At 35.9% G+C, this 22,693-nt stretch overlaps 1 protein-coding gene across 5 annotated transcripts in view; it reads left to right on the forward strand.

The window, feature by feature from the left end:
• Nucleotides 1-22,693, forward strand: part of USP47 (ubiquitin specific peptidase 47) — a 110,016-nt gene that overhangs the window by 21,469 nt on the left and 65,854 nt on the right. For 2 of the 5 annotated variants that reach the window (XM_026486806.4, XM_044379679.3), the window contains exon 2: nucleotides 19,304-19,363. The exons of the other annotated variants lie outside the window; for them this stretch is intronic. In XM_026486806.4, coding sequence (XP_026342591.1) covers nucleotides 19,304-19,363 — 60 coding nt within the window. The remainder of the gene's footprint in view (nucleotides 1-19,303; nucleotides 19,364-22,693) is intronic. 5 annotated transcript variants of the gene reach the window in all.

The raw sequence follows: 22,693 nt of genomic DNA on the forward strand, positions 1-22,693 counted from the left end.
CATTTGACAGAGAGATAGCCAGTAAGAGAGAGAGAACACAAGCAGGGGGAGTGGGAGAGGAAGAAGCAGGCTCCCAGCGGAGGAGCCTGATGCAGGGTTTCAATCCCAGAACGGCGGGATCACGCCCTGGGCCAAAGGCAGACTCTTAACGACTGAGCCACCCAGGCGCCCCAGGATATATCATTTTTAATACAAAATGGTTTCTTTCCATTATTTTCATTTCTTTTTAGAGAACCTCCTTTAGCCGTTCTTCTGGGGTAGGTCCACTAACAACAAATCTTTTAGTTTTCCTTCATCTGAGAATGTCTTTATTTCCCCTTCATTTCTGAAGGATATTTTCACTGACTATAGAATTCTAGGCCGACAATTCTTTTCTTTCATCTCTTGGAAAATATTATGGAAAATATCTACTTATGTGATAATTTGATGAGAAATCTGCTACATTTGAATTGTTTTTTGCCCTTATAGATAAGATGTAGTTTCTATTTTCAAAAGCTTTCTCTTTGTCTTTAGTTTTTGAGGAATTTGTCTTGATTATGATATGTCTTGGCATGAGTTGCTTTGGATTTAATCTGTTTGGGATTCATTCAGCTTCCTGAATATGTAGGTTTATGCCTCTTGCCAAATTTGGGCAGTTTTCAGCCATTATTTCCTCAAGTAGTTTTTCACGTCCACCTCCTTTCCCCTTTCCCTCCAGGACTTGGTTGACATGAATGTTAGTTAGGTCTTTTGTTATGGTCCTATGGATATTGAGACTGATTTTTTTTGTCTTTTTTTCTTTATTGTTCCGATAAAGATTTCTGTTGTTCTTGTCTCCAGGGTCACTGATCCTTTCCCTCGTCCTCTTCATTCTACTATTGAGCCCACTTAGTGAGTTTTAATTTTAGTTATTTTGTTTGCTATTTCTTTGCTGAGACTTTGTTTTTTCATTTGTTTCATGTGTATTTATAATTGTTGAACATTTTTATGACAGCTGCTTTAAAATCTTGTCAGATAATTCCAACATTTGTGTCACCTTGGTGTTGGCATCTATTGATTCTCTTTTCTCATTGAAGTTGAAATTTTCTTGATTCTTGGTATGACAAGTGACTTCAACTTATCCTGGACATTTGGGATATTATGTTATGAAACTCTGAATCTTACTTAAATGTCTTTTAACAAGTCTTGTCTGACACCATGCCAACAGGAGAAAGCGGGTACTCCTTCATTACTGAGAGGTGGGGGTGGAACTCCAGGTTCCTCCTCTTACCTTTATTTACAGCCTGGGGTGGGAGTGGTGCCTTGTTACTCCTGGGTGGGGATGAAGCTCAGGTTCCCCTTAAACCTCTGTGGATACCTGCTTGGCTGGGACGCGGAGGGACACTTTGTTATTCCTGCCATGAGGCCTTCACTGATAGAGAAGTGAGGAGGTACTTCTTACCACTGGGTTGTGATGAAAGTCCCACTGCCCACTTGGTCTTCTTTAATGCCACTGTGGTGGGAGGGAAGGTAGTGCCTTGTTTTAGCCAGATGAGAGTAGAAATCTCTTGGACCTTGATGATGGGAGTGGAGGCAAAGCAAGTTATTTTTTTTTCTCTCCCTGTATTGTGTGGCTATAGTGTGATTAGTGTCTAAAAGTTTCCTGCTTTGTGAGACTATCCCTTTTCTGATCCTTTAGCTAGAGAATGGCAGTCTTGTCTTCGGGCGTTTTTAGTCTGTGCCTACTCGGACCAGGATGTATTAGGCAAAAAGAAATCCAGGGAATTCACCACCGTGCCCTTCATTCTTTGGTCCCGAGGTCCCTAGCCAGTCTGCTTCCTCTTCACCTTTCAGTGTCTTCTTATCTTTAATAATAATGCTTTTAGTTGTATTTAGCAGGTGGAGTAAGAAGAAGTGTATCTTCTCCTTCTTGTCCCAGAAATGGAAGTATTAGATATTTTAATGTGTAGGATGTTATGTGTGGCTTTAAGACTACAAGTGACATTCATTTGTTTTAACCATTATCTAAATGAATACTACTTTCTTTTTAATTTCCTTTTAAGAGACTTTCACCCTTCTTTCTGGCCTCTATTTTTCCAGATATATATTACTTGAAGTAGAAGAATCTTAGTAGTAGTTAATTATCATAAGTCGTCTGTATTTTAGATATCTTTAGTTCCTTTAACTGTTTTCCTGTGTAGTACCCTCTCATTGCCGACAGTCTGCATATTGTCTGTTACTGGTACCTGATCTTGATTGTGCTAGTTTTTGCTGTTTGTTTGTTTTCTGTAGACACATCATTCTGTTTGTTGTACACATTGAGTGTAATTCTTGGAATCTCCCTAGATATCTTTTCCCTGTTTACTGTTGCCTAGGCAAATTGCTTTTGTTTTTTTATTGTACACTTTTGATTGAGGGGGTAGGTGTTTTGTCTCTTTTGTTTAAGAGGGTAGGAGTAGGCTAATACTTTAAACATTTTACTTAATATATTAAGTTGACTAAATTTGCCAAGCTTATTTCTTACGATTTACATATAAATTGTAAAAACAAGTATATGTGCAGTGCTAAATATTTGGAAACCCCAAAAAACATAAAGGGAAAAAAACACCTCTAGCTCTACCCCTCAAAGTCAGTACCATTAATACTTTGACATGATTCTTTTATTCTGAAATTTGTCCTTCCTCCTCCTTCCCAATATAGACTTTTAAAAAATGCTGTTATATTTCATGTTTTAAGGCTAGCATTGTTTCTTAGCAATATCTATTGGTAATTTTCCCTTTTCTACATACCTCATATAATGTTATTTTTAAAGAGTACATGGTGGGGCGCCTGGGTGGCTCAGTCGTTAAGCATCTGCCTTCAGCTCAGGGCGTGATCCTGGAGTTCTGAGATCGAGCCCCCGCATCAGGCTCCTCTGCTGGGAGCCTGCTTCTTCCTCTCCCGCTCCCCCTGCTTGTGTTTCCTCTCTTGCTGGCTGTCTCTCTCTGTGTCAAATAAATCAATCAATAAATCAATCCTTAAAGACTACATGGTATCCCATTGCATATTTTATTATAATTTTCTTATAAATTATTTTCTTTTAGGCTAGTTAGACAGCTTTTGGTAGGTTCTTATATTTACAGTAATGTTCTGCTGAGTATCCTTTTTATTCACTTCTGTACATTCATTGACTATACCCGTGGATGAATTCTTAAAGGTAGGATTGGTGGACTATCACCTATGTCTAGTTTATTTTTTGAACAAAAATAATGGGTTTTATTTCTATTTAAAATTTTTGTTTTGGCCATATCTATTGACATAGGTTTGAAATTGATACTTTTTATTGTATTAAATTCCTTAGATTTTTCTTTAAATTTGATCATCTTTTTTCATGGCTTTGTCTAGGTAATTACTTAAAATGTTGAATACAACAGGACCAAAGATAGATAATCTTTTGGTATAATTTTTTAGTTGTAGTTTCGATTAAGAGTTATAATTGTTAAGGCACATTTTGTCATTTTATGCATATCAGTGTTATGGGTGACTTTGTCAGATGTGCTTTTCCTAAGGTCACGATATTTTATGCCTTTCATATTTATTGATTTATCAATCCTACTATCAAAAATAAGTAAGATGTGGAGTGTCTGGGTGGCTCAGTTGGTTAAGTTTCAGACTCTTGTTTTTGGCTCAGGTCATGATCTTAGGGTCGGGAGATCAAGCGAGGAGCCTGCCTAAGATTCTGTCTTTCTCCCTCTCCCTATGCCCCTCCCCCCCGCTTGTGGGTGCATGTGCTGTCAAAATAAATAAAATATTTTATTTTTTTTATTAAATTCAATTAGCCAATATATAGAACATTATTACTTACAGATGTAGAGTTCAATAATGCATCAATTGCATATAACACCCAGCGCTCATCACATCATGTGCCCTCCCTAATACCTGTCCCCCAATTACCCCTTTCCCCCACCTACCTCCCCTCTAAATAAAATATGTTAAAAAAAATAAGATGTGCATTGTTCATAGTAAATTAATTTAAACTTAGTCATCTGTGTTCTGTTCCTATTTTCATTTCATTTTATTATGAAGAATAGGATACTTAAATTGAATGTATTAAGTAGTGTAAAGAATAATAAATAAATACCCGGGCATCTTTTTCAGGATGTAAAACATTACCAGTACCACAGAAATCCTGTATAACTACCTCCTCAGTTGGGTCCCTGCCTCTATCACCATTCTAAATTTTTGATGACCATGTTTTTCTTTTTGCTTTACCACATGCTATGTCAATAAACAATAAAATGGCTACTTTGTATGTTTTTTAGCTTTCTGTGAATTAGAATGATTTTTGTGGCTGTTAGTCTGTGGCATCTATTTTGCTGTGACTTGGCTCTTTTCACTTTATGTTTTTGAGGTACATCCATGTTGATATACCTAATAGCAGTTCATTTATTTTCACTGCTATGTAGTCTTCCGTTCTATGAATATACTACAGTTTATCATGGATATTTAGGATGCTTACAGTTTTGTGCTATTTTGAGAAATGGTACTGTAAACATTTCTGCACATATCTCTTGTTACTTGGTGCAAGAGTTTCTTTAGGATTGGGGCGCCTGGGTGGCACAGCGGTTAAGCGCCTGCCTTCGGCTCAGGGCGTGATCCCGGCGTTATGGGATCGAGCCCCACATCAGGCTCCTCCACTGTGAGCCTGCTTCTTACTCTCCCACTCCCCCTGCTTGTGTTCCCTCTCTCGCTGGCTATCTCTATCCTGTAGAATAAATAAATAAAATCTTAAAAAAAAAAAAAAAGACATTGATTCACCAAGATTTATTAAAAAAAAAAAAAAAAAGAGTTTCTTTAGGAGATGAATGATGGCTGGCTGGCCAGATAGAGAGATAGATAGATAGATGCTCCTAGTGATGAGATTGGTGGATTGTAGGATAAACGTATTTTCAGATTTATAAGTAATGTCAAAAACTGTTTTCCCAAAGTGTTATATCAGTTTACATCCCCACTAACAGTGAGTGAGAGTTCCTGGTTTATAGTCTTTTTCAGTTACTAATAATATTGTGCATTGAAAAAATTTGTGAGCTGATTCTTTTCTGAGAATCTCCTATTCATGTCTTTGGCCATTTTTCTATTGGATTGTTTTTCTGGATTGATTTGTGGAATTTATTATTATCCTGGGATACCAGTTCTCGTTATATTTGTTGTAAATGTCCTTTCTCAATTTGTTGTGTATTTTTTCACCCTCTTAATTTTTTAAAATCTAGAAGTCCATAATTGATCTTAATTAATCTTATTTTTGTGTTTTTTTATATACTTAAAAATTTTCTTTTCCTATACTGAGATTTAAAAAATAATATGACCTTTTAAAGCATGTATCATGGAGTGCCTGGTTGGCTAAGTTGGTTAAGCATCCGACTCTTGATTTCAGCTCAAGTCATGATCCCAGAGTCATAAGATTGAGCCCCGTTTCAGGCTCCACGTTGGGCATGGAGCCTGCTTAGGATTCTCTCTTTCTCCCTCATCCTCTACCCTACCCGCCCCCCCCCCCAAATAAACAAACAAGTAAATAAAGGATTTATAGTTTTGGCTTTCTTATTTGGGATTTTAATTCACCTGGAATTATTTTTTTTAATGTATGGTATGAGGTATGCATCAAATTTCTGTGGGTTCCTTTTTCTATGTATACCTACGTATCCCAAGATCATTTACTGAAAAGTTATTCTTTCTTTAGTCATACACACACACACACACAAACACACACATGTCTGGCTCTGTTTCGGAAATAACATGCTGCACCAATCCTACAGTTTCTTATTAATTTTTAATTTTTAATATCTGGTAGTATCTGGTACACAAGTCTCCCAGCCTTGTTGTACAGGGGTGTCTTGGCTATTCTTGTAACTTTGCACATTCATATAGATTTCAGACTTAGTCACCCTTACACTTCCAGTAAACACACACACACACACACACACACACACACACACACACACAAAGTCAGAATTTTGATTGGAATTACATTGAACCTATAGATCAGTTTAGGGAAAGTTGACTTCTTTACAATATTGAGTCTTTCAATTGATAAACATATGTGTTTCATTAATCTTACCATTTTTTCAGATCTTATTAATTTCTTACAAAGAGATTTTATAATTTTTCCATAAAAATCTTTAAAAGTTTTGGTTACCTCTACTTCTGAGTATTTTGTATTTTAAGATGCTGTTGTAAATGGTATTTTTATTGGATTTTAAATTTGCTCACATATTGTTTTTTTAATGACATAGAAACTTTCATAAGCTATTATTGATAGTAATAATTTATATGCAAATTCTTTCAGTTTTCTAGGTAGACAATCATGTCATCTGTGTATAATGACCATATTCTTTCTTTCTAATCCATTTAGGTTGTTTTTCATTTTCTTATTGTACTGTCCCTCCAGTACAATGTTGACCAGAAGTAGTGACTAGCGTGCAACCTTGTTTTCTTCCTAAAGTGAAAGCTTTCAGCATTTCATCATTAAATATGTTTGCTGTAAAATTTTGTAGATGTACTTTGTCAAGTTAAGGAGATTCTCCTGTTTTGTTATGCATTATCATAAAAAGATGTCCATGAAAAGATGTTTAATTTTTTTCAAATGGCTTTTCTGTATTGTATGTATTCATGATTTTCTCTCAATCTATACTGTGTAGCATTATATAAATTCATATTTCCAATGTTAAATGAATGTTATGATATATTAAGCTTTAATACATTGCTGGATTTAATTTCCTAAAACTTTGTTTCAGACTTTTTGCAGCTGTTTTCGTGAGTGATATGGTTTATAATTTTTCTTTCTTATATTAGTCTTTGTAAAGTTTACTGTCACACTAGCCTCATATGATTTAGGGAGCATCCCTCATATTCTATAACTGTGAACATTTTCTGTAAAAGTTGAATTATCTTTGAGTATTTGGGAAATATCCAGGTCTGGAATTTTTTTGTTGTTTTTAGAAAAGTCTTAACTACTGATTCAGTATGTTTAATGGCTTAGGACTATTGAGGTTTTCTTTATTTCTGGGAGTTTATCCATTTTATTATGTTTTCAGATATGTTGATTTGCAGATATTTTCTACTATTCCATGGATTGACTTTTCGCTCTGTTGTCTTTTGATACACAAATGTTAAATTTTGATGAAGTCCAGTTTATCTATTTTTGTTGTTGTCTCTGCTTTTGGTATCATAGCCAAGAAATCATTGCCAGCTCCAAAGTCATGAAGCTTTTCTGTTGTTTTCTTTTAAGAGTTTTATAGTTTTAGCTCTTGTATTTAGTTCTTTGATCCATTTTGAGTTAATTTTGATAGGTATTCATTTCTTTTTATGTTTCACTCCTTTGTGAAAGAGAAAATAACTCTGGGACCAAAGTGTAAACATTGAGTGAAAATTGTACTGCCCAGGAGGGAACTAGCAGTACAGGAGATGGGAGTGAGGGTAAGACTTAAGGCTCAGGAGAAGGTAAATGGCAGGTTTTTAAAGCTAAAATCCATGAATAGTCTCTATCCCATATTAGATAAGCAAAGTCTCTCCATGCCTCTGATTTGCTGGCAATATATGAGCTAATGTTTAGCATTGTATATTTATTGGGTTTGTGGTGGTTTTTCCAGAAAATTGTTTTCCTGGTGGACATGATTGTGGTGCCACATGGTTATGGCACTACAGTAGTTGTTTAGTAGAAATTAGGTAAGTTTCATTGTCATCAGCCTAGGTGGCCCAATCAGAATTCATTACCTTCCCTCTAGGATCACTTTTCTTTCTGCCTATAATACATTCTTTTTTTGAGAGGTTACTGTGAAATGTAATTCTTCATATTATAAATAGAGAGGAAACATCCTGTCTTTCTTCACGTCTTTCAATAAAGTTTTAAAAGTATATGATGTCTCAAACTTTTGTAGCCTTTTGTGATGATGAGGATCCAAGCCTCTCGGGGGTCTTTGAATTGACTTGCCTCAAGTGAGTGATTCTCCCTTGGAGTCTCTCATGTGGTTGCAGTCAGGTGTTCACTGGGATTTTAGCCCTCATGAAAGATTCTTGGTTGAGAAAAAACATTGATTACCACTGCAAAGGAACTGGTGAAGAAGGAAGAGAATACCTTTTTTAAAGTCTCTTTAACAAGGATCTACTGGTCACAAAAATCTCTGCTTTTGCATTCCTGAAAGACACTTTTGCTATATATAGCATTCTAGGCTAACAGTTGTTTTGTTTGTTTTTGTTTTTCTCCTCCAGAACATTAAAGGTATGCTTAAGTTCTGGTTTCCATTTCTCCTGTTGAGAAATCAGCTGTCAGTCTAATTATTGTTTGTTTTAAGGAAATCCGTCATATTTCCAGCTGCATTTAAACTATTTTTATTTATTTTGCTTCACATTTGTTCAATTTCTTCAATCTGATTTGGTGTTCAGTTCTTGTAAGTTCTTATCCATTATCTATTTAAATATTCCCTCTACTTCCATTCTCTCTTTTCTCCTGAATGTATATTAGATCTTCACACTATATCCTTCATGCCTTTTAATGCTGTAATGTTTTACATCTCTATGTCAATAAAAGTTTAGGAAATTTTAGTTCTATTGTAGAGTTAATTAATTCTTTTTTCAAATATTTTAAATACACTGCTAGACTTTGTGTTTTTAATTTCTGTTTTATTCTTTTCTAGGAATCTTGTTCAGTACTTTTAAAAGCCTGCAAATTGCTAACATCTACTTAACAATTTCAAAGCTCTTTTTTATTTCTTGAAGCATATTAAAAATAATCTTGTATAATGTGACTGGTAGTTTCAATATTGAAACTTTTATGTGTGTCATCTGCTGTATTTTATTCTTTGCTGACTCTTACTCATGATTCCTTTTTCCTTATGTAATTAGTGATTTTAAAAAAAAACAATTTTGAGCTGTTCTTTTTTTAGAATTATGATAATAATTTATAATAATAATAAAATAATAATTTTTATGGAAATTATTTGAGCTTTGGGATACAGGTGGGTTCTCCAGAAAAAAAAAGTGATTGTTTCTTTCATGTATTTGGGAATACTACTATTCTAGAACCATTTTCAATGTAATTCTTGGCTTGGAGTTTTCGTACCACCCAGACAGTGTGAATTGGACCTGCAAATCAGCGTGTAGGTCAACTTGTGGCTACACATTCTCCGGAGTACCCACTCCATATTCCACCTCCATTCAGCTACAAGGTTTAAAACAGGCATTTCTCTCTTAGTCTCTAGAAGAGAGAGGTAGAAGAGTAATGTAATACTACTAATAAGTAGGAGTTACTATTTTTTTAATTAAACTTTTTGTTTTGAGATAATTGTAGACTCAGCTGTAGATAATTGAGATAACCGTACTCTTTACCCCATATCCCCCGCTAGTAGCATCTTATAAAACTACAGTACAGTATCACAACCAAGATACTGACATTGATACAGCCAAGATACAGAACATTTTCATCTTCATAAGGATATCTCATGTTGCCCTTTTATAACCGCACCCACTTCCTTTCCACTGCCAACCCCTCTTTAATCTCATGCAGTCAGTAATTTGTTCTCTTTTTGTACTTGGTCATTTAAAAAATGTTGTATAGGGGCGCCTGGGTGGCACAGCGGTTAATCGTCTGCCTTCGGCTCAGGGCGTGATCCCGGTGTTACCGGATCGAGTCCCACATCAGGCTCTTCCGCTATGAGCCTGCTTCTTCCTCTCCCACTCCCCCTGCTTGTGTTCCCTCTCTCGCTGGCTGTCTCTCTCTGTCGAATAAATAAATAAAATCTTAAAAAAAAAAAAAAAATGTTGTATAAACCGGGCGCCTGGGTGGCGCAGTTGTTAAGCGTCTGCCTTCGGCTCAGGGCATGATCCCAGCGTTCTAGGATCGAGCCCCACATCAGGCTCCTCTGCTAGGAGCCTGCTTCTTCCTCTCCCACTCCCCCTGCTTGTGTTACCGCTCTTGCTGGTTGTCTTTCTCTGTCAAATAAATAAATAAAATCTTTAAAAAAAAAGTCGTATAAATGAAATCCTGCTGTATACAAACCTTCGGACTTGGCTTTTTAGACTTAATATATAATTCTCAGGAGTTTCATCCAGGTTGTTGCATATATCGATAGTTTATTCCTTTTAACTGCTTAGTAGTATCTGTGGTATGGATGTACCACAGTTTGTTTAGCCATTTAGCTGTTAAAGGACTTCTGGATGTTTGGAGTTTTGGGCTATTATGAATAAAGCTGCTGTAAAAACTGACGTATAGGTTTTTGTATAAATTTAATTCTTCATTTCTCTGTGATAATTGTTGAAGAGGGCTGTTGTTGGGTTATTTGGTAATTGCATCATTAGTTTTTAAGAAATTACTAAACTGTTTTCTAGAGTAGCTGTACCATTTTATATTCCCACCAGGAAAAGTATGCAAGATCCAGTTTTTCTCCATCCTTGTCAACATTTGATGTTGTCACTATTTTTAATTTTAGCTATTCTGGTAAGTGTGTAGTAATATTTCATTATGATTTTAATTTGCATCTCCCTAATGCCTAGTGATACTGACCATCTTTTCATGTGCTTACTTGTCATCTGCTTATGCCCTTTGTTCAAATGTCATGATTTTTGCTTAGGTTCTAATTAGATTTTGGGGGGGGAGGGTTAGGTGCTCAGAGTCCTTTATAGTCTGGATAGTAGTTCTTTGTCAATTATGTTGTTTGAAACATTTCCTCCCAGTCTGTAGCTTGTCTTTTCATCCTTACAGGGTCTTTGTAAATAGACTTTTTCAATTTTGATGAAATTTAATTTATCAAATTTTCCTTTTATAGATCATGCTTTAGATATCATCTGAGAACTCTGCCTAGCCTTAGCTCTGGAAGATTTTCTTGCGTGTTTTTTTTCCCCCTAAAAGTTTTATAGTTTTATATTTTTCAGTAAGTTTATGATCCATACTCAGTTAATTTTTGTATAAGGTAAGAGATAGGTTGAGGATTTTTTTTTTTTTTTTGCATATGGATGTCCAATTGTTCCAGGACCATTTATTAAAAAGACTATCTTTCCTCCACTGAGTTGTTTTTGTATCTAGTCAGAAATCAGTTGGGCATATTTGTCTCGATCTCTGTTGTGTTCTGTTGATCTGTAGTACTGTAGTTACATAAGGAGTCCTGAGATTGGGTAGACTGATTTCTCCCACTTTGTTCTTTTGGCTATTTTAGTTTCTTTGCCTTTCCACATAAATTTTAGAATAACCTTGTCTGTATCTTCAAAAACTCTTACTGGCATTTTGATTGGACTTGCTTTGAAACTGTATATCTGTTTGGGGAGAACTGAAATTTTTAGTATGTTGAATCTTCCAATTTTAGAAGACATTATATTTCTCTGTTTATAGTCACATTTTCTGTTAATCCCATTATGAGCAGAGAACACACTCTGTAGGATTTCAGTTCTTTTAAAATTTAAGTTTGGGGGCGCCCGAGTGGCTCAGTCATTAAGTGTCTGCCTTCGGCTCAGGGCGTGATCTCGGTGTTCTGGGATCGAGCCCCACATTAGGCTCCTCCGCTGGGAGCCTGCTTCTTCCTCTCCCACTCCCTCTGCTTGTGTTCCCTCTCTCGCTGGCTGTCTCTCTCTGTCAAATAAATAAATGTTTTATAAATAAATAAATAAATAAATGTTTGTTTTATGGTCCAGAATGTGGTCTGTCTTGGTATGTGTTCCATGCACATCTGAAGAGAAAGTATATTCTGACCTTGTCAGTTGGAATGTTTTATAAATGTTGATTAAATCTTGTTGGTTGATGGTATTTTTTTCTATGCCTTTGCTGATTTTCTGTGTAGTTGTTCTAGCAATTGTTAAGAGAGAGGTGTTGAAGTCTCCTATCATTGTAGATTTCTTTTAGTTTTACCAGTTTTGACTTCAAACATTTTGCTGCTGTGTTGTTTAGTTCATACACATTTAGGATTGCTATGTCTTCTTGGTGCACAGACACTTTTATCATAATTATGTAATTTTTTTCTGTCTGATAATTTTCTTTGTTCTGAAGTCTACTTTATCTGATATTAATTTTTAAAATTAACTCCTGCTTTTGATTAATGATTGCATAGTGTGTGGTTTCTATTCTTTTACTTTCATTTATTTTATATGAAATATATATCATATATAAGTATTTAAAAATATTTTGTATATCATATATTTGACATAATATGTATTACATATGTGCATATATATGTGTGTTTATAGGGATAGTGAGTTTCTTAAGGATAGCATATTGTTAGGTCATGTTTTTTAATCCACTCTGCCAAAAGTAATGATTAATACGTTAGAGCTTAAGTCAGCCGTTTTATTTTGTGTTTTCTGTTTGTTCTCTGGTTTTCATTTTTCTGTTGTCTTTTTTTTTCTTTTCCTTTTTTTCCCTGTTGTCTTTTACTTGCATTCCTCTGCATTGTTTGAACATTTTTAAAAATTCCATTTTGATTTATCTGTAGTGATTTTGATTGTATCCTTCATGATAGCTTTTTTAGTGATTCCTCTGGTTATTACCTTATATGTACCAATTTATCAAAGTCTACTGGTCTCATTATTTTATCAGTTCAGTTGAAATGCAGAATCCTTACTCCTTTATATCCCTTTACCTTCCCTTGTTAATAATATAATAGTGTCAGATATTTCTTCTACACATCTGTAACCATATCAAGCAGTTTTTCATTTTTATGTCAACAGTCAAACATTTAATAAAAACTCAAGAGAAGGGGCGCCTGGGTGGCGCAGTCGTTAAGCGTCTGCCTTCGGCTCAGGGCATGATCCCGGCGTTCTGGGATCGAGCCCCACGTCAGGCTCCTCCGCTGGGAGCCTGCCTCTTCCTCTCCCACTCCACCTGCTTGTGTTCCCTCTCTCACTGGCTGTCTCTCTCTCTCTGTCAAATAAATAAATAAAATCTTAAAAAAAAAAAAAAAACAACTCAAGAGAAGAAGGAAAGTGTAGTTAGCCTTATTTTGCATACTGTCTCCTTTCTTCCTTCCTGATGTTCTAAGGTTCTCTCTTTGATCATTTCCTTTTTCTTTAGAGAAATTCCTTTATCCATTCCTTTAGAGTAGTTTTACTGGAGACGGATTCTTTTAGCTTTCCTTTATCTAAGAGTGTCTTGAATTCTGATTGATTACTGAAGCAATTTCTGGGTCATTCCTGAAGGACATCTTTTTTCATTTTAGGATTCTGGGTTAACTGTTATTTTCTGTAAACACCTAAAAAATATTGTGCAACTTCCTTCTAGCTTTTATGGTTTCTGTTCCACTTTTGTGTGTGTATGTGTATGTTATTTTTTCCTCTCTGTGTTTCTCTCTCTCTCTCTCTTTTTTTTTTTTTTTTTTTTTTTGAATTTAAGTATAGTTGACACACAGTGTAACTTTAGTTTCAGGTGTACAACATAGTGATTTTGACAAGTTTATGCGTTATGCTGTATCACCAGAAGCTTAGCAACCATCTGTCCCCATACTTTGCTGTTACAATATCGTTGACTGTATTCCTTATGCTGTGCTTTGTATTCCTGTGATTATGGAATGAGTAAATTCCATAACTGGAAGCCTGTATCTTCCACTCTCCTTTACGCATTTTGCCCACTCTCTCCCTGCCCCCCCATCAGTTTATTCTCTGTATTTTTAGGTCTGATTCTGCTTTTCACTTGTTTATTTTTATTTTCTTTCTTTCTTTCTTTCTTTCTTTCTTTCTTTCTTTCTTTCTTTCTTTCTTTCCTTTTTTTAAGATTTTATTTATTTATTTGACAGAGAGACAGCCAGTGAGAGAGGGGACACAAGCAGGGGGAGTGGGAGAGGAAGAAGCAGGCTCATAGCTCTATCCCAGATGTGAGGCTCTATCCCAGAACGCCGGGATCACGCCCTGAGCCGAAGGCAGACGCTTAACGACTATGCTACCCAGGCGCCCCCTATTTTTATTTTCTTAAGATTCCACTTTGTCTTTCTTAGTCTGACTTACTTCACTTAGCATAATGTTCTCTAGGTTTATGCATGTTGTCTCAAATGATGCACTATCATCTTTATTTACCCAAAGAAAACAAAACACTAATTTGAAAAGATATGTACATGCATATCTTTTCATGTTTATTGCAGCATTATTTACATTAGCCAAGGTATGGAAGGCACCTAAGTGCCCATCAATAGATGAATGGATAAGGAAGATGAGTGGGGGGGGGGGGGGTGCGTGCATGCATGTGTGTGTATGTACACAGGAATATTGTGAAACCATAAAAATGAATTCTGTGTCTCCTTTTGATAGTTCCTATTGTTATGTCTTCAAGTTTGTTAATCTTTTATTCAGTGTACCTAATCTGTTAATCCTATCCATTATATAGTTCATCTCAGATATTGTACTTTTCATCCCTGGAAATTTGAGTTGGATCTTTTTAATATCTTCTATCTTTTTTCTTAATATGCTCATCTACCTTTTTTTTTTAATGATTTTTTATTATATTATGTTAGTCACCATACAGTACATCCCCGGTTTCCGATGTAAGGCTCGATGATTCGTTAGTTGTGTATAACACCCAGCGCACCATGCAATACGTGCCCTCCTTACTACACATCACCAGTCTAACCCATTCCCCCACCCCTCTCCCCTCTGAGGCCCTCAGTTTGTTTCTCATAGTCAACAGTCTCTCATGTTTCATTCCCCCTTCTGATTACCCCCCCTTTCTTTATCCCTTTCTTCCCCTACTGATCATCCTATTTCTTATGTTCCATAGATGAGAGAAATCATATGATAGTTGTCTTTCTCTGCTTGACTTATTTCACTTAGCATTATCTTCTCCAGTGCCGTCCATGTTGCAGCAAATGTTGAGAATTCGTTCTTTCTGATAGCTGAGTAATATTCCATTGTATGTATGGATCACAACTTCTTAATCCAGTCATCTGTTGAAGGGCATCTCGGCTCCTTCCACGATTTAGCTATTGTGGACATTGCTGCTATGAACATTGGGGTGCATAAGGCCCTTCTCTTCACTACGTCTGTATCTTTGGGGTAAACACCCAGTAGTGCAATGGCTGGATCATAGGGTAGCTCAATTTTTAACTTTTTAAGGGACCTCCACACTATTTTCCACAGTGGCTGTACCAACTTGCATTCCCACCAACAATGTAGGAGGGATCCCCTTTCTCCACATCCTCTCCAACAATTGTTGTCTCTTGCCTTGTCAATTTTTGCCATTCTAACTGGCGTAAGGTGGTATCTCAGTGTGGTTTTGATTTGAATTTCCCTGATGGCTAATGATTTTGAACATTTTTTCATGTGTCTGTTAGCCATTTGTATGTCTTCATTGGATAAAGTGTCTGTTCATATCTTCTGCCCATTTTTTGATTTATTTGTTTCTCGTGTATTGAGTTTGAGAAGTTCTTTGTAGATCTTGGATACCAGTCCTTTATCTGTAGTGTCATTTGCAAATATCTTCTCCCATTCCGTGGGCTGCCTCTTAGTTTTTTTGAGTGTTTCCTTGGCTGTGCAGAAGCTTTTTATCTTGATGAAGTCCCATAAATTCATTTTATCTTTTGTTTCTCTTGCCTTTGGGGATGTGTCATGAAAAAGGTTGCTTTGGCTGATGTCGTAGAGGTTGCTGCCTATGTTCTCCTCTAGAATTTTGATGGATTCCTGTCTCACATCGAGGTCTTTCATCCATTTGGAGTTTATTTTTGTGTATGGTGTGAGACATCTACTTTTTTTTTTAATTTTTTTTAATTTTAAATTTTTAAATTTTATTTTAAATAATCTGTACATCCAATGTGGGGCTTGAACTCATGACCCTGAGATGAAGAGTCACATGCTGTACTGACTGAGCCAGCCAGGTATTCCCCGTATCTACCGTCTTGAAATATAGAATATAGTTACAAACTTTTTATATGCTTGTCTACCAGTTCTATCATCTGTTTTATTTCTGGGTTGGTTTTCATTGATTGATTTTTCTTATTATGGGTCATAGTTTCCTGGCTTTTTTACATACCTGTTTATGTTTGGTTGGATATCAGACATTGTAAATTAGACCTTGATGGGTGCTGGGTATTTTTTATTCCTGTAAGTGTACTTGAGCTTTGTTCTTGAATGCAGTTAATTTATTTGTGAACAGTTTGATCTTTTTGAGGCTTGCCTTTCAGCTTTGTAAGATTGGGTCAGAGTAGCCTTCAGACTAAGTCTAATTTGGTCCCACTACGGAGACAATACTCCTTGAGTACTCTTATCTGATGCCTTATGTATTATAGTTTTTTCATTCTGGCTGGTGGGTACTGAACCGAGCTGCGAGGGTTCTTTCCTATGGCTCCTTCCGCAGCCTCATACACTTGCTGATGAGTGTTCAGCCAAATACTCAAGGAGGGCCCGGCTGCAGACCTCTGAAGCTTGCTGTTTGCAGAGCTTTCCTTCCTTCAGTATTCTGCTCTGTAAATTTTAGCTGAATTGGCCCCCTGGAACTCCCACCTCCTCTCTTCAACTTGGTAAATTGCTGGACTCTACCTGGATTCTCCCTCCCTGCACGGTAGTCTGGAAGGTAGCTCATCATGTTTGTTGTGCCTTCACAGAGATCACTGTCCTGTGTTGCTTGTTGTTTAATAGTATTGAAAATTATTTTTTTCATATATTTTGTGTAGTTTTCTAGTTGTTTAAGATGGGGAGGGTAAATCCAGTCTCATTTCATCTTGGCTGATAGTGGAAGTTTCTTGGAGATAGACAATAAACAACTAAAACATAGACAAATACAAATATATCAAGTGGCCAAAAAGTACTGTGGGAAAATCTAAAGCAAGGAAGATGTAAAATATCAAGAAGATTGTAATTTTAAAAGGATGATGAGAAAAAGACGAGATTGGGAAATTGACTATCCTGATTATCTTTTGGTATATAACAGCCTGCCCTCAAACTTAGTGACTTTTGCTCATGGATATGCAATTTAGGAAAGGCTGGGTTGGGACAGCTCATTTCCGCTCAGCTAGGTATCACCTGGGCACCTGAAAGGCTGGGGACTGGAATCATCTGAATGTTTCCTCACATGTATGGTGGTGGTTCATGCTGGTTGCCAGCTGGGATTTCATTTGGGCTGTGGCTAGAACATCTACACATGACCTTTCTGTGTGGCTGCTTGGCTCCCACACAGCATAGTGGCCATGTTCCAAAGGCAAGCATCTGAGAGAGAGCCAGGAAGAAGTTGTATTGCCCTTTCTACCCTGGTCTTGAAAGTCATGTTGTATATTTCAGGAAGTCACTAAGGCTGACCCATAGTTAAGGGGACTGGAATTAGACTCCTGTTCTCGCTGGGAGGCATGTCCAAGAATCTGTGGACATATTTTGAAGCCACCACAATGATATTTGGACAAAGGAAGTAAGGACATTCAGGGGAAGAACATTCCAGGTAGAATGGACAGAAATGCAAAGACTCTGAGGTTGGTGGATACCTGATGGCTTAGATTTATTTATGGTTGAGTTCCCACTGTAAAATGGCAGCTCCTTGAGGTCAAGGGCTTTGTTCACTGCTATTTTCTGAGCACCTAGTGTTTGACAGATAGTTGAAGTTCAGTTCTTATTTGTGGAAGAGATAGCCTTCTGGCACCATGTATTAAATATCCTAAAAAGGAGTATATAACCTTTGATCTAGTAATTCTTTCTTTGGGAAGTTATCTTTAGGGAAAAAATTGTACAGATAAGCAAAGCTGTAGTGAAAATTTGGAGGTGTCTAAACGCCCATTAATAGCCAATTAGTTAAATAAATTATGGTTTTCTATGTAATGGAACACTGCATAGAAACTAAAAACTAAACATTTCATTTAAAACTAAAAACACTTTCGGAGCAGAATCAAATGATGGTGTACATAATGATCTTATTTGGTTAATAATTAACAGTCTCTCTAATAAATAAATACATAAAATGGAGAAGGATCTGATAGGATGTATATCAAATTGTTAGTAATTGCTATAGGGGTTATTTTAGAGTTGCTTGTTAAAAATTATGAACTGCTGGGGCACCTGGGTGGCACAGCGGTTAAGCGTCTGCCTTCGGCTCAGGGCGTGATCACCGGCATTATGGGATGGAGCCCCACATCAGGCTCTTCCGCTATGAGCTTGCTTCTTCCTCTCCCACTCCCCCTGCTTGTGTTCCCTCTCTCGCTGGCTGTCTCTATCTCTGTCGAATAAATAAGTAAAATCTTTTAAAAAAATTATGTACTGCTATAATAATAGAAATATATTTCTATTGTAAAAGCAAATAATGTAAACTTTTTTTAATGATAAAGAATAGTATCCAAGTTACTGTGAGTAATAAAAACCACCTTTTAAAGTAATACATTGATCTTTTTATTAATTAAGGTGAGGGAAAACAAGATTTGTACAGAAAAAGTGTGAAATGATGCAAAACCAAGATTTTTCAGATAATCTCTTGATTATAGGTTATCTTTATTTCCTTTTGTATATTTCTATGTTTCCTTAATTGGAAAAATAAGCTTGTCTCATAATAAGGAAAAGGTTTACATAAAGAAAATAGTTGTAGGTAGTAGTGTTAAGCAGCCTTACTTGATGATTATTTATCATGTGAAAAAATCCAAATTTATAAACCAGCTAAATCAGGGATCTCTAAGTTTCCCTGCAAAATTCCCTTAATAGACTCTAAATATTACATGACTTAGGAAGAGAAAGACAAATACCATCTAATCTCATTTACATGTGGAATCTAAAAAAAAAGACCTCATGGAAACAAACTGGTGGTTGCCAGGGGAAGAGGGTAGAGGAAATAGGTGAAGGTGGTCAAAATGCACAGACTCCCAGTTATAAGTCCTGGGAATGTCATGTGTAGCATGGTGACTGTAGTAGCAATACTGCACTGTGTATTCGAAAGTTGCTAAGAGAGTAGATCTTAGAAGTTGTCATCACTAGGAGAAAAACATTGTCACTGTGTGAAATGACGGATGTTAACTAAACTTATTGGGTAATCATTTTGCAGTGTATACATATATCAAATCTTTCTGTTGTACAATTTAAATTATTACAGTGTTAGATGTTAATTATATCTCAGTAAAACTGGAAAAAATATTATGTGGCTTAGAACATTTGATTTACACATAATTCTAAAGCTACTCCTCTTCGTTAAAATGTGGTTGGTTTTTTTCTTTGTTAATATTAATCTTTATCACTGTAGCACAGGTTTTCAGTAACTTATAAGAGTAATTGAGGCCTAAGGTAAAAATTACAAATGTAATTTATATAAAATCCTAGGTGGTGTACTACTTTCATACATATTTTGTTGCAAAAATGTCTTTAGCTTAATTGTTCTCATTTCACTGTCTTACCTCTTTATTTTAAAGAAATAATTTGTAATTCATTTTGTTCTTATATACCATAGGATGTGTTTTGGAGATGCAGACAAAATATCTTTGATGAAATGAAGAAGAAATTTTTACAGGTAGACTGCTGATGTAATTGCTTTAGTATGATAATCAGCAGAACAAGTAACAGCATGTTAGTATTTTTATTTAATAACAAGGCATGTCTTATGTTTTATGCTTGTTTGGCTTATTTTATTTCTACCTGATTTTAATAAGAAATTCACCTTAAATGAATGTGTCTAGATAGTCCCTTGTTTTTAACATGTGAGTGAGGGGGAAGCATATAAAAACTATAGAACCCTTTGTTTTGACTTCAGGTATGGTTGTCGTCTGTTTTCTATACAGATATATTTCATTTTCTGAAGTATTAATAGTGCTGGGATGAAATAATTTAATAATTTACAGAGTCAAATCCCAGAAATCTTATTTGAATAATTAAAACTATTACCTTTCCAGCAGCCTGAATGCACTATAAACCTAAACTTTCTTGTGATGTAGCATCCTATTCTAACTTTTCTTTATAACTCATTTTCCTCAGGTCCCTTCAACTCTGTAGTTTTTTCTTCAGGTGCTTCCTTTAATCTCTTGCCTTCTCTAAGTGATCGGTGGCGAGAGACCACTTAGGAAAAGATCATATAACGTTGTGGAGTTTGCTGGGTGGAGTGGAGGTAGTAGAATGGAGTGGAAGGAGGACCTTAAAAATAATTTTTTTAAATGTAAGTTAGGGTCTCCATCATTGCCCCACTTATCATCACTTGTTAAAGTAAAAATGTAAATCTGAATGAAGTTGATAAATTTAATAAATTTCAATCAGCAAAAATACTCACATTCTCTAGTTCTCTTTTTTAACCTATGGCAGTATTAACTGTGGATTCCCAGAAGGGTAATGTGCTAAGGCCTATTTTCTTAGCTCATAGCAGCTTCTCTACCAAGAAGCAGATAAAACGTTTGTGTGTGCGTGTAAGTTTGCAGCCATAATATCAATCTTTGTGATAACTTTGAAAAGAAAGAAGTCTTAAGAGAAAATGGGTTGACTATTAAATTTAGAGGTTAGAGAGGTCCCTTTGTAATGTTTTAAAATTCTTTATATGAATTTCTTTTCTTAGAAAAAATCTGAATCTTGGTAACTTTGAATTTGGGTTGATACTAAGTTGTTTTCTACATGCTAATACCATTCCAAATATATGCCATCAATTATACACCTTGCCTTTTAAATAAGAAACACCTAGGAAGTGTTTTTTATGAAACAAAAATTATGGTGTTAATTTCAGAGAACTCAGATTTGAACTTAAAACTATTAGGAATGCCAAGAAAAGGAGATGACATGACTTAAGAGGTGAACATGCCTTCAAGCAGGCTCTGAGATCCCTCAGACAGAACTATCTCATGTTGACCTCTACAGGATGTCCCTAGCAGCGAACCTGTCTTTGGAGGAAAATATGTTTAGAGTGTTTTTATCCAACTATGTTTTATCTTTTATAGATAAGACTGTGGTTTAGTTTTTTTGTTGTTGTTGTTTTGTTTTGTTTTTTTTTACTCTTTTTTCAAGGATTCTTTCTTCTTTGTTAGGAAATCTAGCTTTGTTTCTGCAGTGAGCATAGATTAGGCACAGACAGAACACTCTCTTAGCATGCACAGTGTTATTGTAACTGCTGTTGACTTTCCCCTTATTCTTTCAAGTGTAATATTGCTGAGTTGTCCATAAAATAAATAGTTTTAATTTTATACTTTATGCCTTTTTTTTGTAATTGGCTAGATTTTCTGTGTAGGGAACTTTATGCCCCTGTAATAGCTCACCTAAGATATATTAAATATTTTGCCAAGTGAAACATGCTTTAGGCTTTTCTAAAACTTTGCATTTATTTTCTCTTGTTTTCCCTTATTCATCATAAATCTCTTTGAACTCAAAAATTGTGCTCTCTTCCCTGAATTATGGCATACCCTCAGATACCTTACCTTAATGTTGGGTATAGTATTTAAATGGATACACTCCCTCCTACTACCAACACCACGATTACTAACTATATCCTTTCCAGCTGGTGCTCAGGTGTGCTTCAATGTGTTTAAGTGTATTTTTGTTATCTATTGCTATGGAACAGCCTACCCCAAAACTTAGTGGCTTAAAACAACTAGTTTATTTGGTCATAATTCACTGGGATGGGATTTGGGCAAAGGCTCAGCTGGTTAGTTTCTCTGCTCCATGTGGCATCATTGGGGATCATTACTTGGCTGCATTTAACTGGTGGCTGACTTCGGATAGAATGTCCATGTAGGCTTTTCTCCATTATTAGCCACTCTAGTGCTCCACTAAGTAGCCACTTTCTCTCAGTGTGGACTGTTAGGGCTTCCTTGTAGCTTGGTGGTCCCAGGGCAAGTGGATTTTTTTTTTTTTTTTTTTTTAACTCATGAAAGGGAATCTTTCAAGAGGTGCAGAATCTTCCAAGAGGTGCTGATTTTTTAGGGTCCTGCCTTAAGTCACACAGTGTCACTTCTAGTACATTCTCTTGGTCCTAGCTGGTCACTCGGCCCATCCAGATTCATGGGAAAAGGAAAAAGAAAATGAGTGGCAAAGAATTTGTAGCCATTTTTCATTTACCTCAAGGTGATACTGCTTTTTCCTTTGAGGATAAGTAGGATCGACCAGGGGCAGAGCTCCAAAGAAGAAAGGTAGCTACCCTGTTTTCCTAATTCTAAGAAACATCTTTTATATTTAAATGTTTTGTAAATCTGTTTAATATAACATTGTAGAGTTGGGTTTTTTTCTTCTTTTTTTTTTGAAAACTGTTGTAAAGTTATTATTATACTTACTGATGATAGATCTGAGAATTGTAAAAAATAATTTTTCTTCTTATCAGTTCCCAGAATGGGGGGATATGGGAGGAGGAGAGAGACTTCATACAAGTGCGATTAGTGTTGGCAATAGTGCTATGAAAAATTCAAATGTAATCCATGGATAATAGCCATATATTAGGTAAATTTGAAATAACGGGCCAGGGTGTAGAGTATAACATAATTAAGATTTATAAGTGGCTATTTAAAGCCTTAAAGAAGAGCAGAGCTTTTTGTTTGTTTCAGTTATTCTAGAATTGAATTCAAGAATAAAATGTGATTGGCCCAGAAATTCTGCTTATAGGAATTTTAAGGAAATGGAAAAGTGCGCAAAGTTTTGGGTGTTCATCACAGTATTATTACCAAAGTGTAATAAAGTCTGCCTGAGCCACTAAAATGGAACTGATGGAGCAAATTATTATTAATCCATGTAATAAAATACTATTCAGCTGTTAAAAATTATGTTAGGAAAGTTTGATGGGAAAAGATTACATGATATATTTATAAGTAAAGAAAGAAATGACAGGGGCGCCTGGGTGGCTTGGTCGTTGGGCGTCTGCCTTCGGCTCAGGGCGTGA

This window comes from Ursus arctos, unplaced genomic scaffold (genome assembly GCF_023065955.2).
Source record: "Ursus arctos isolate Adak ecotype North America unplaced genomic scaffold, UrsArc2.0 scaffold_23, whole genome shotgun sequence".
Classification (NCBI taxonomy): Eukaryota; Metazoa; Chordata; class Mammalia; order Carnivora; family Ursidae; genus Ursus; species Ursus arctos.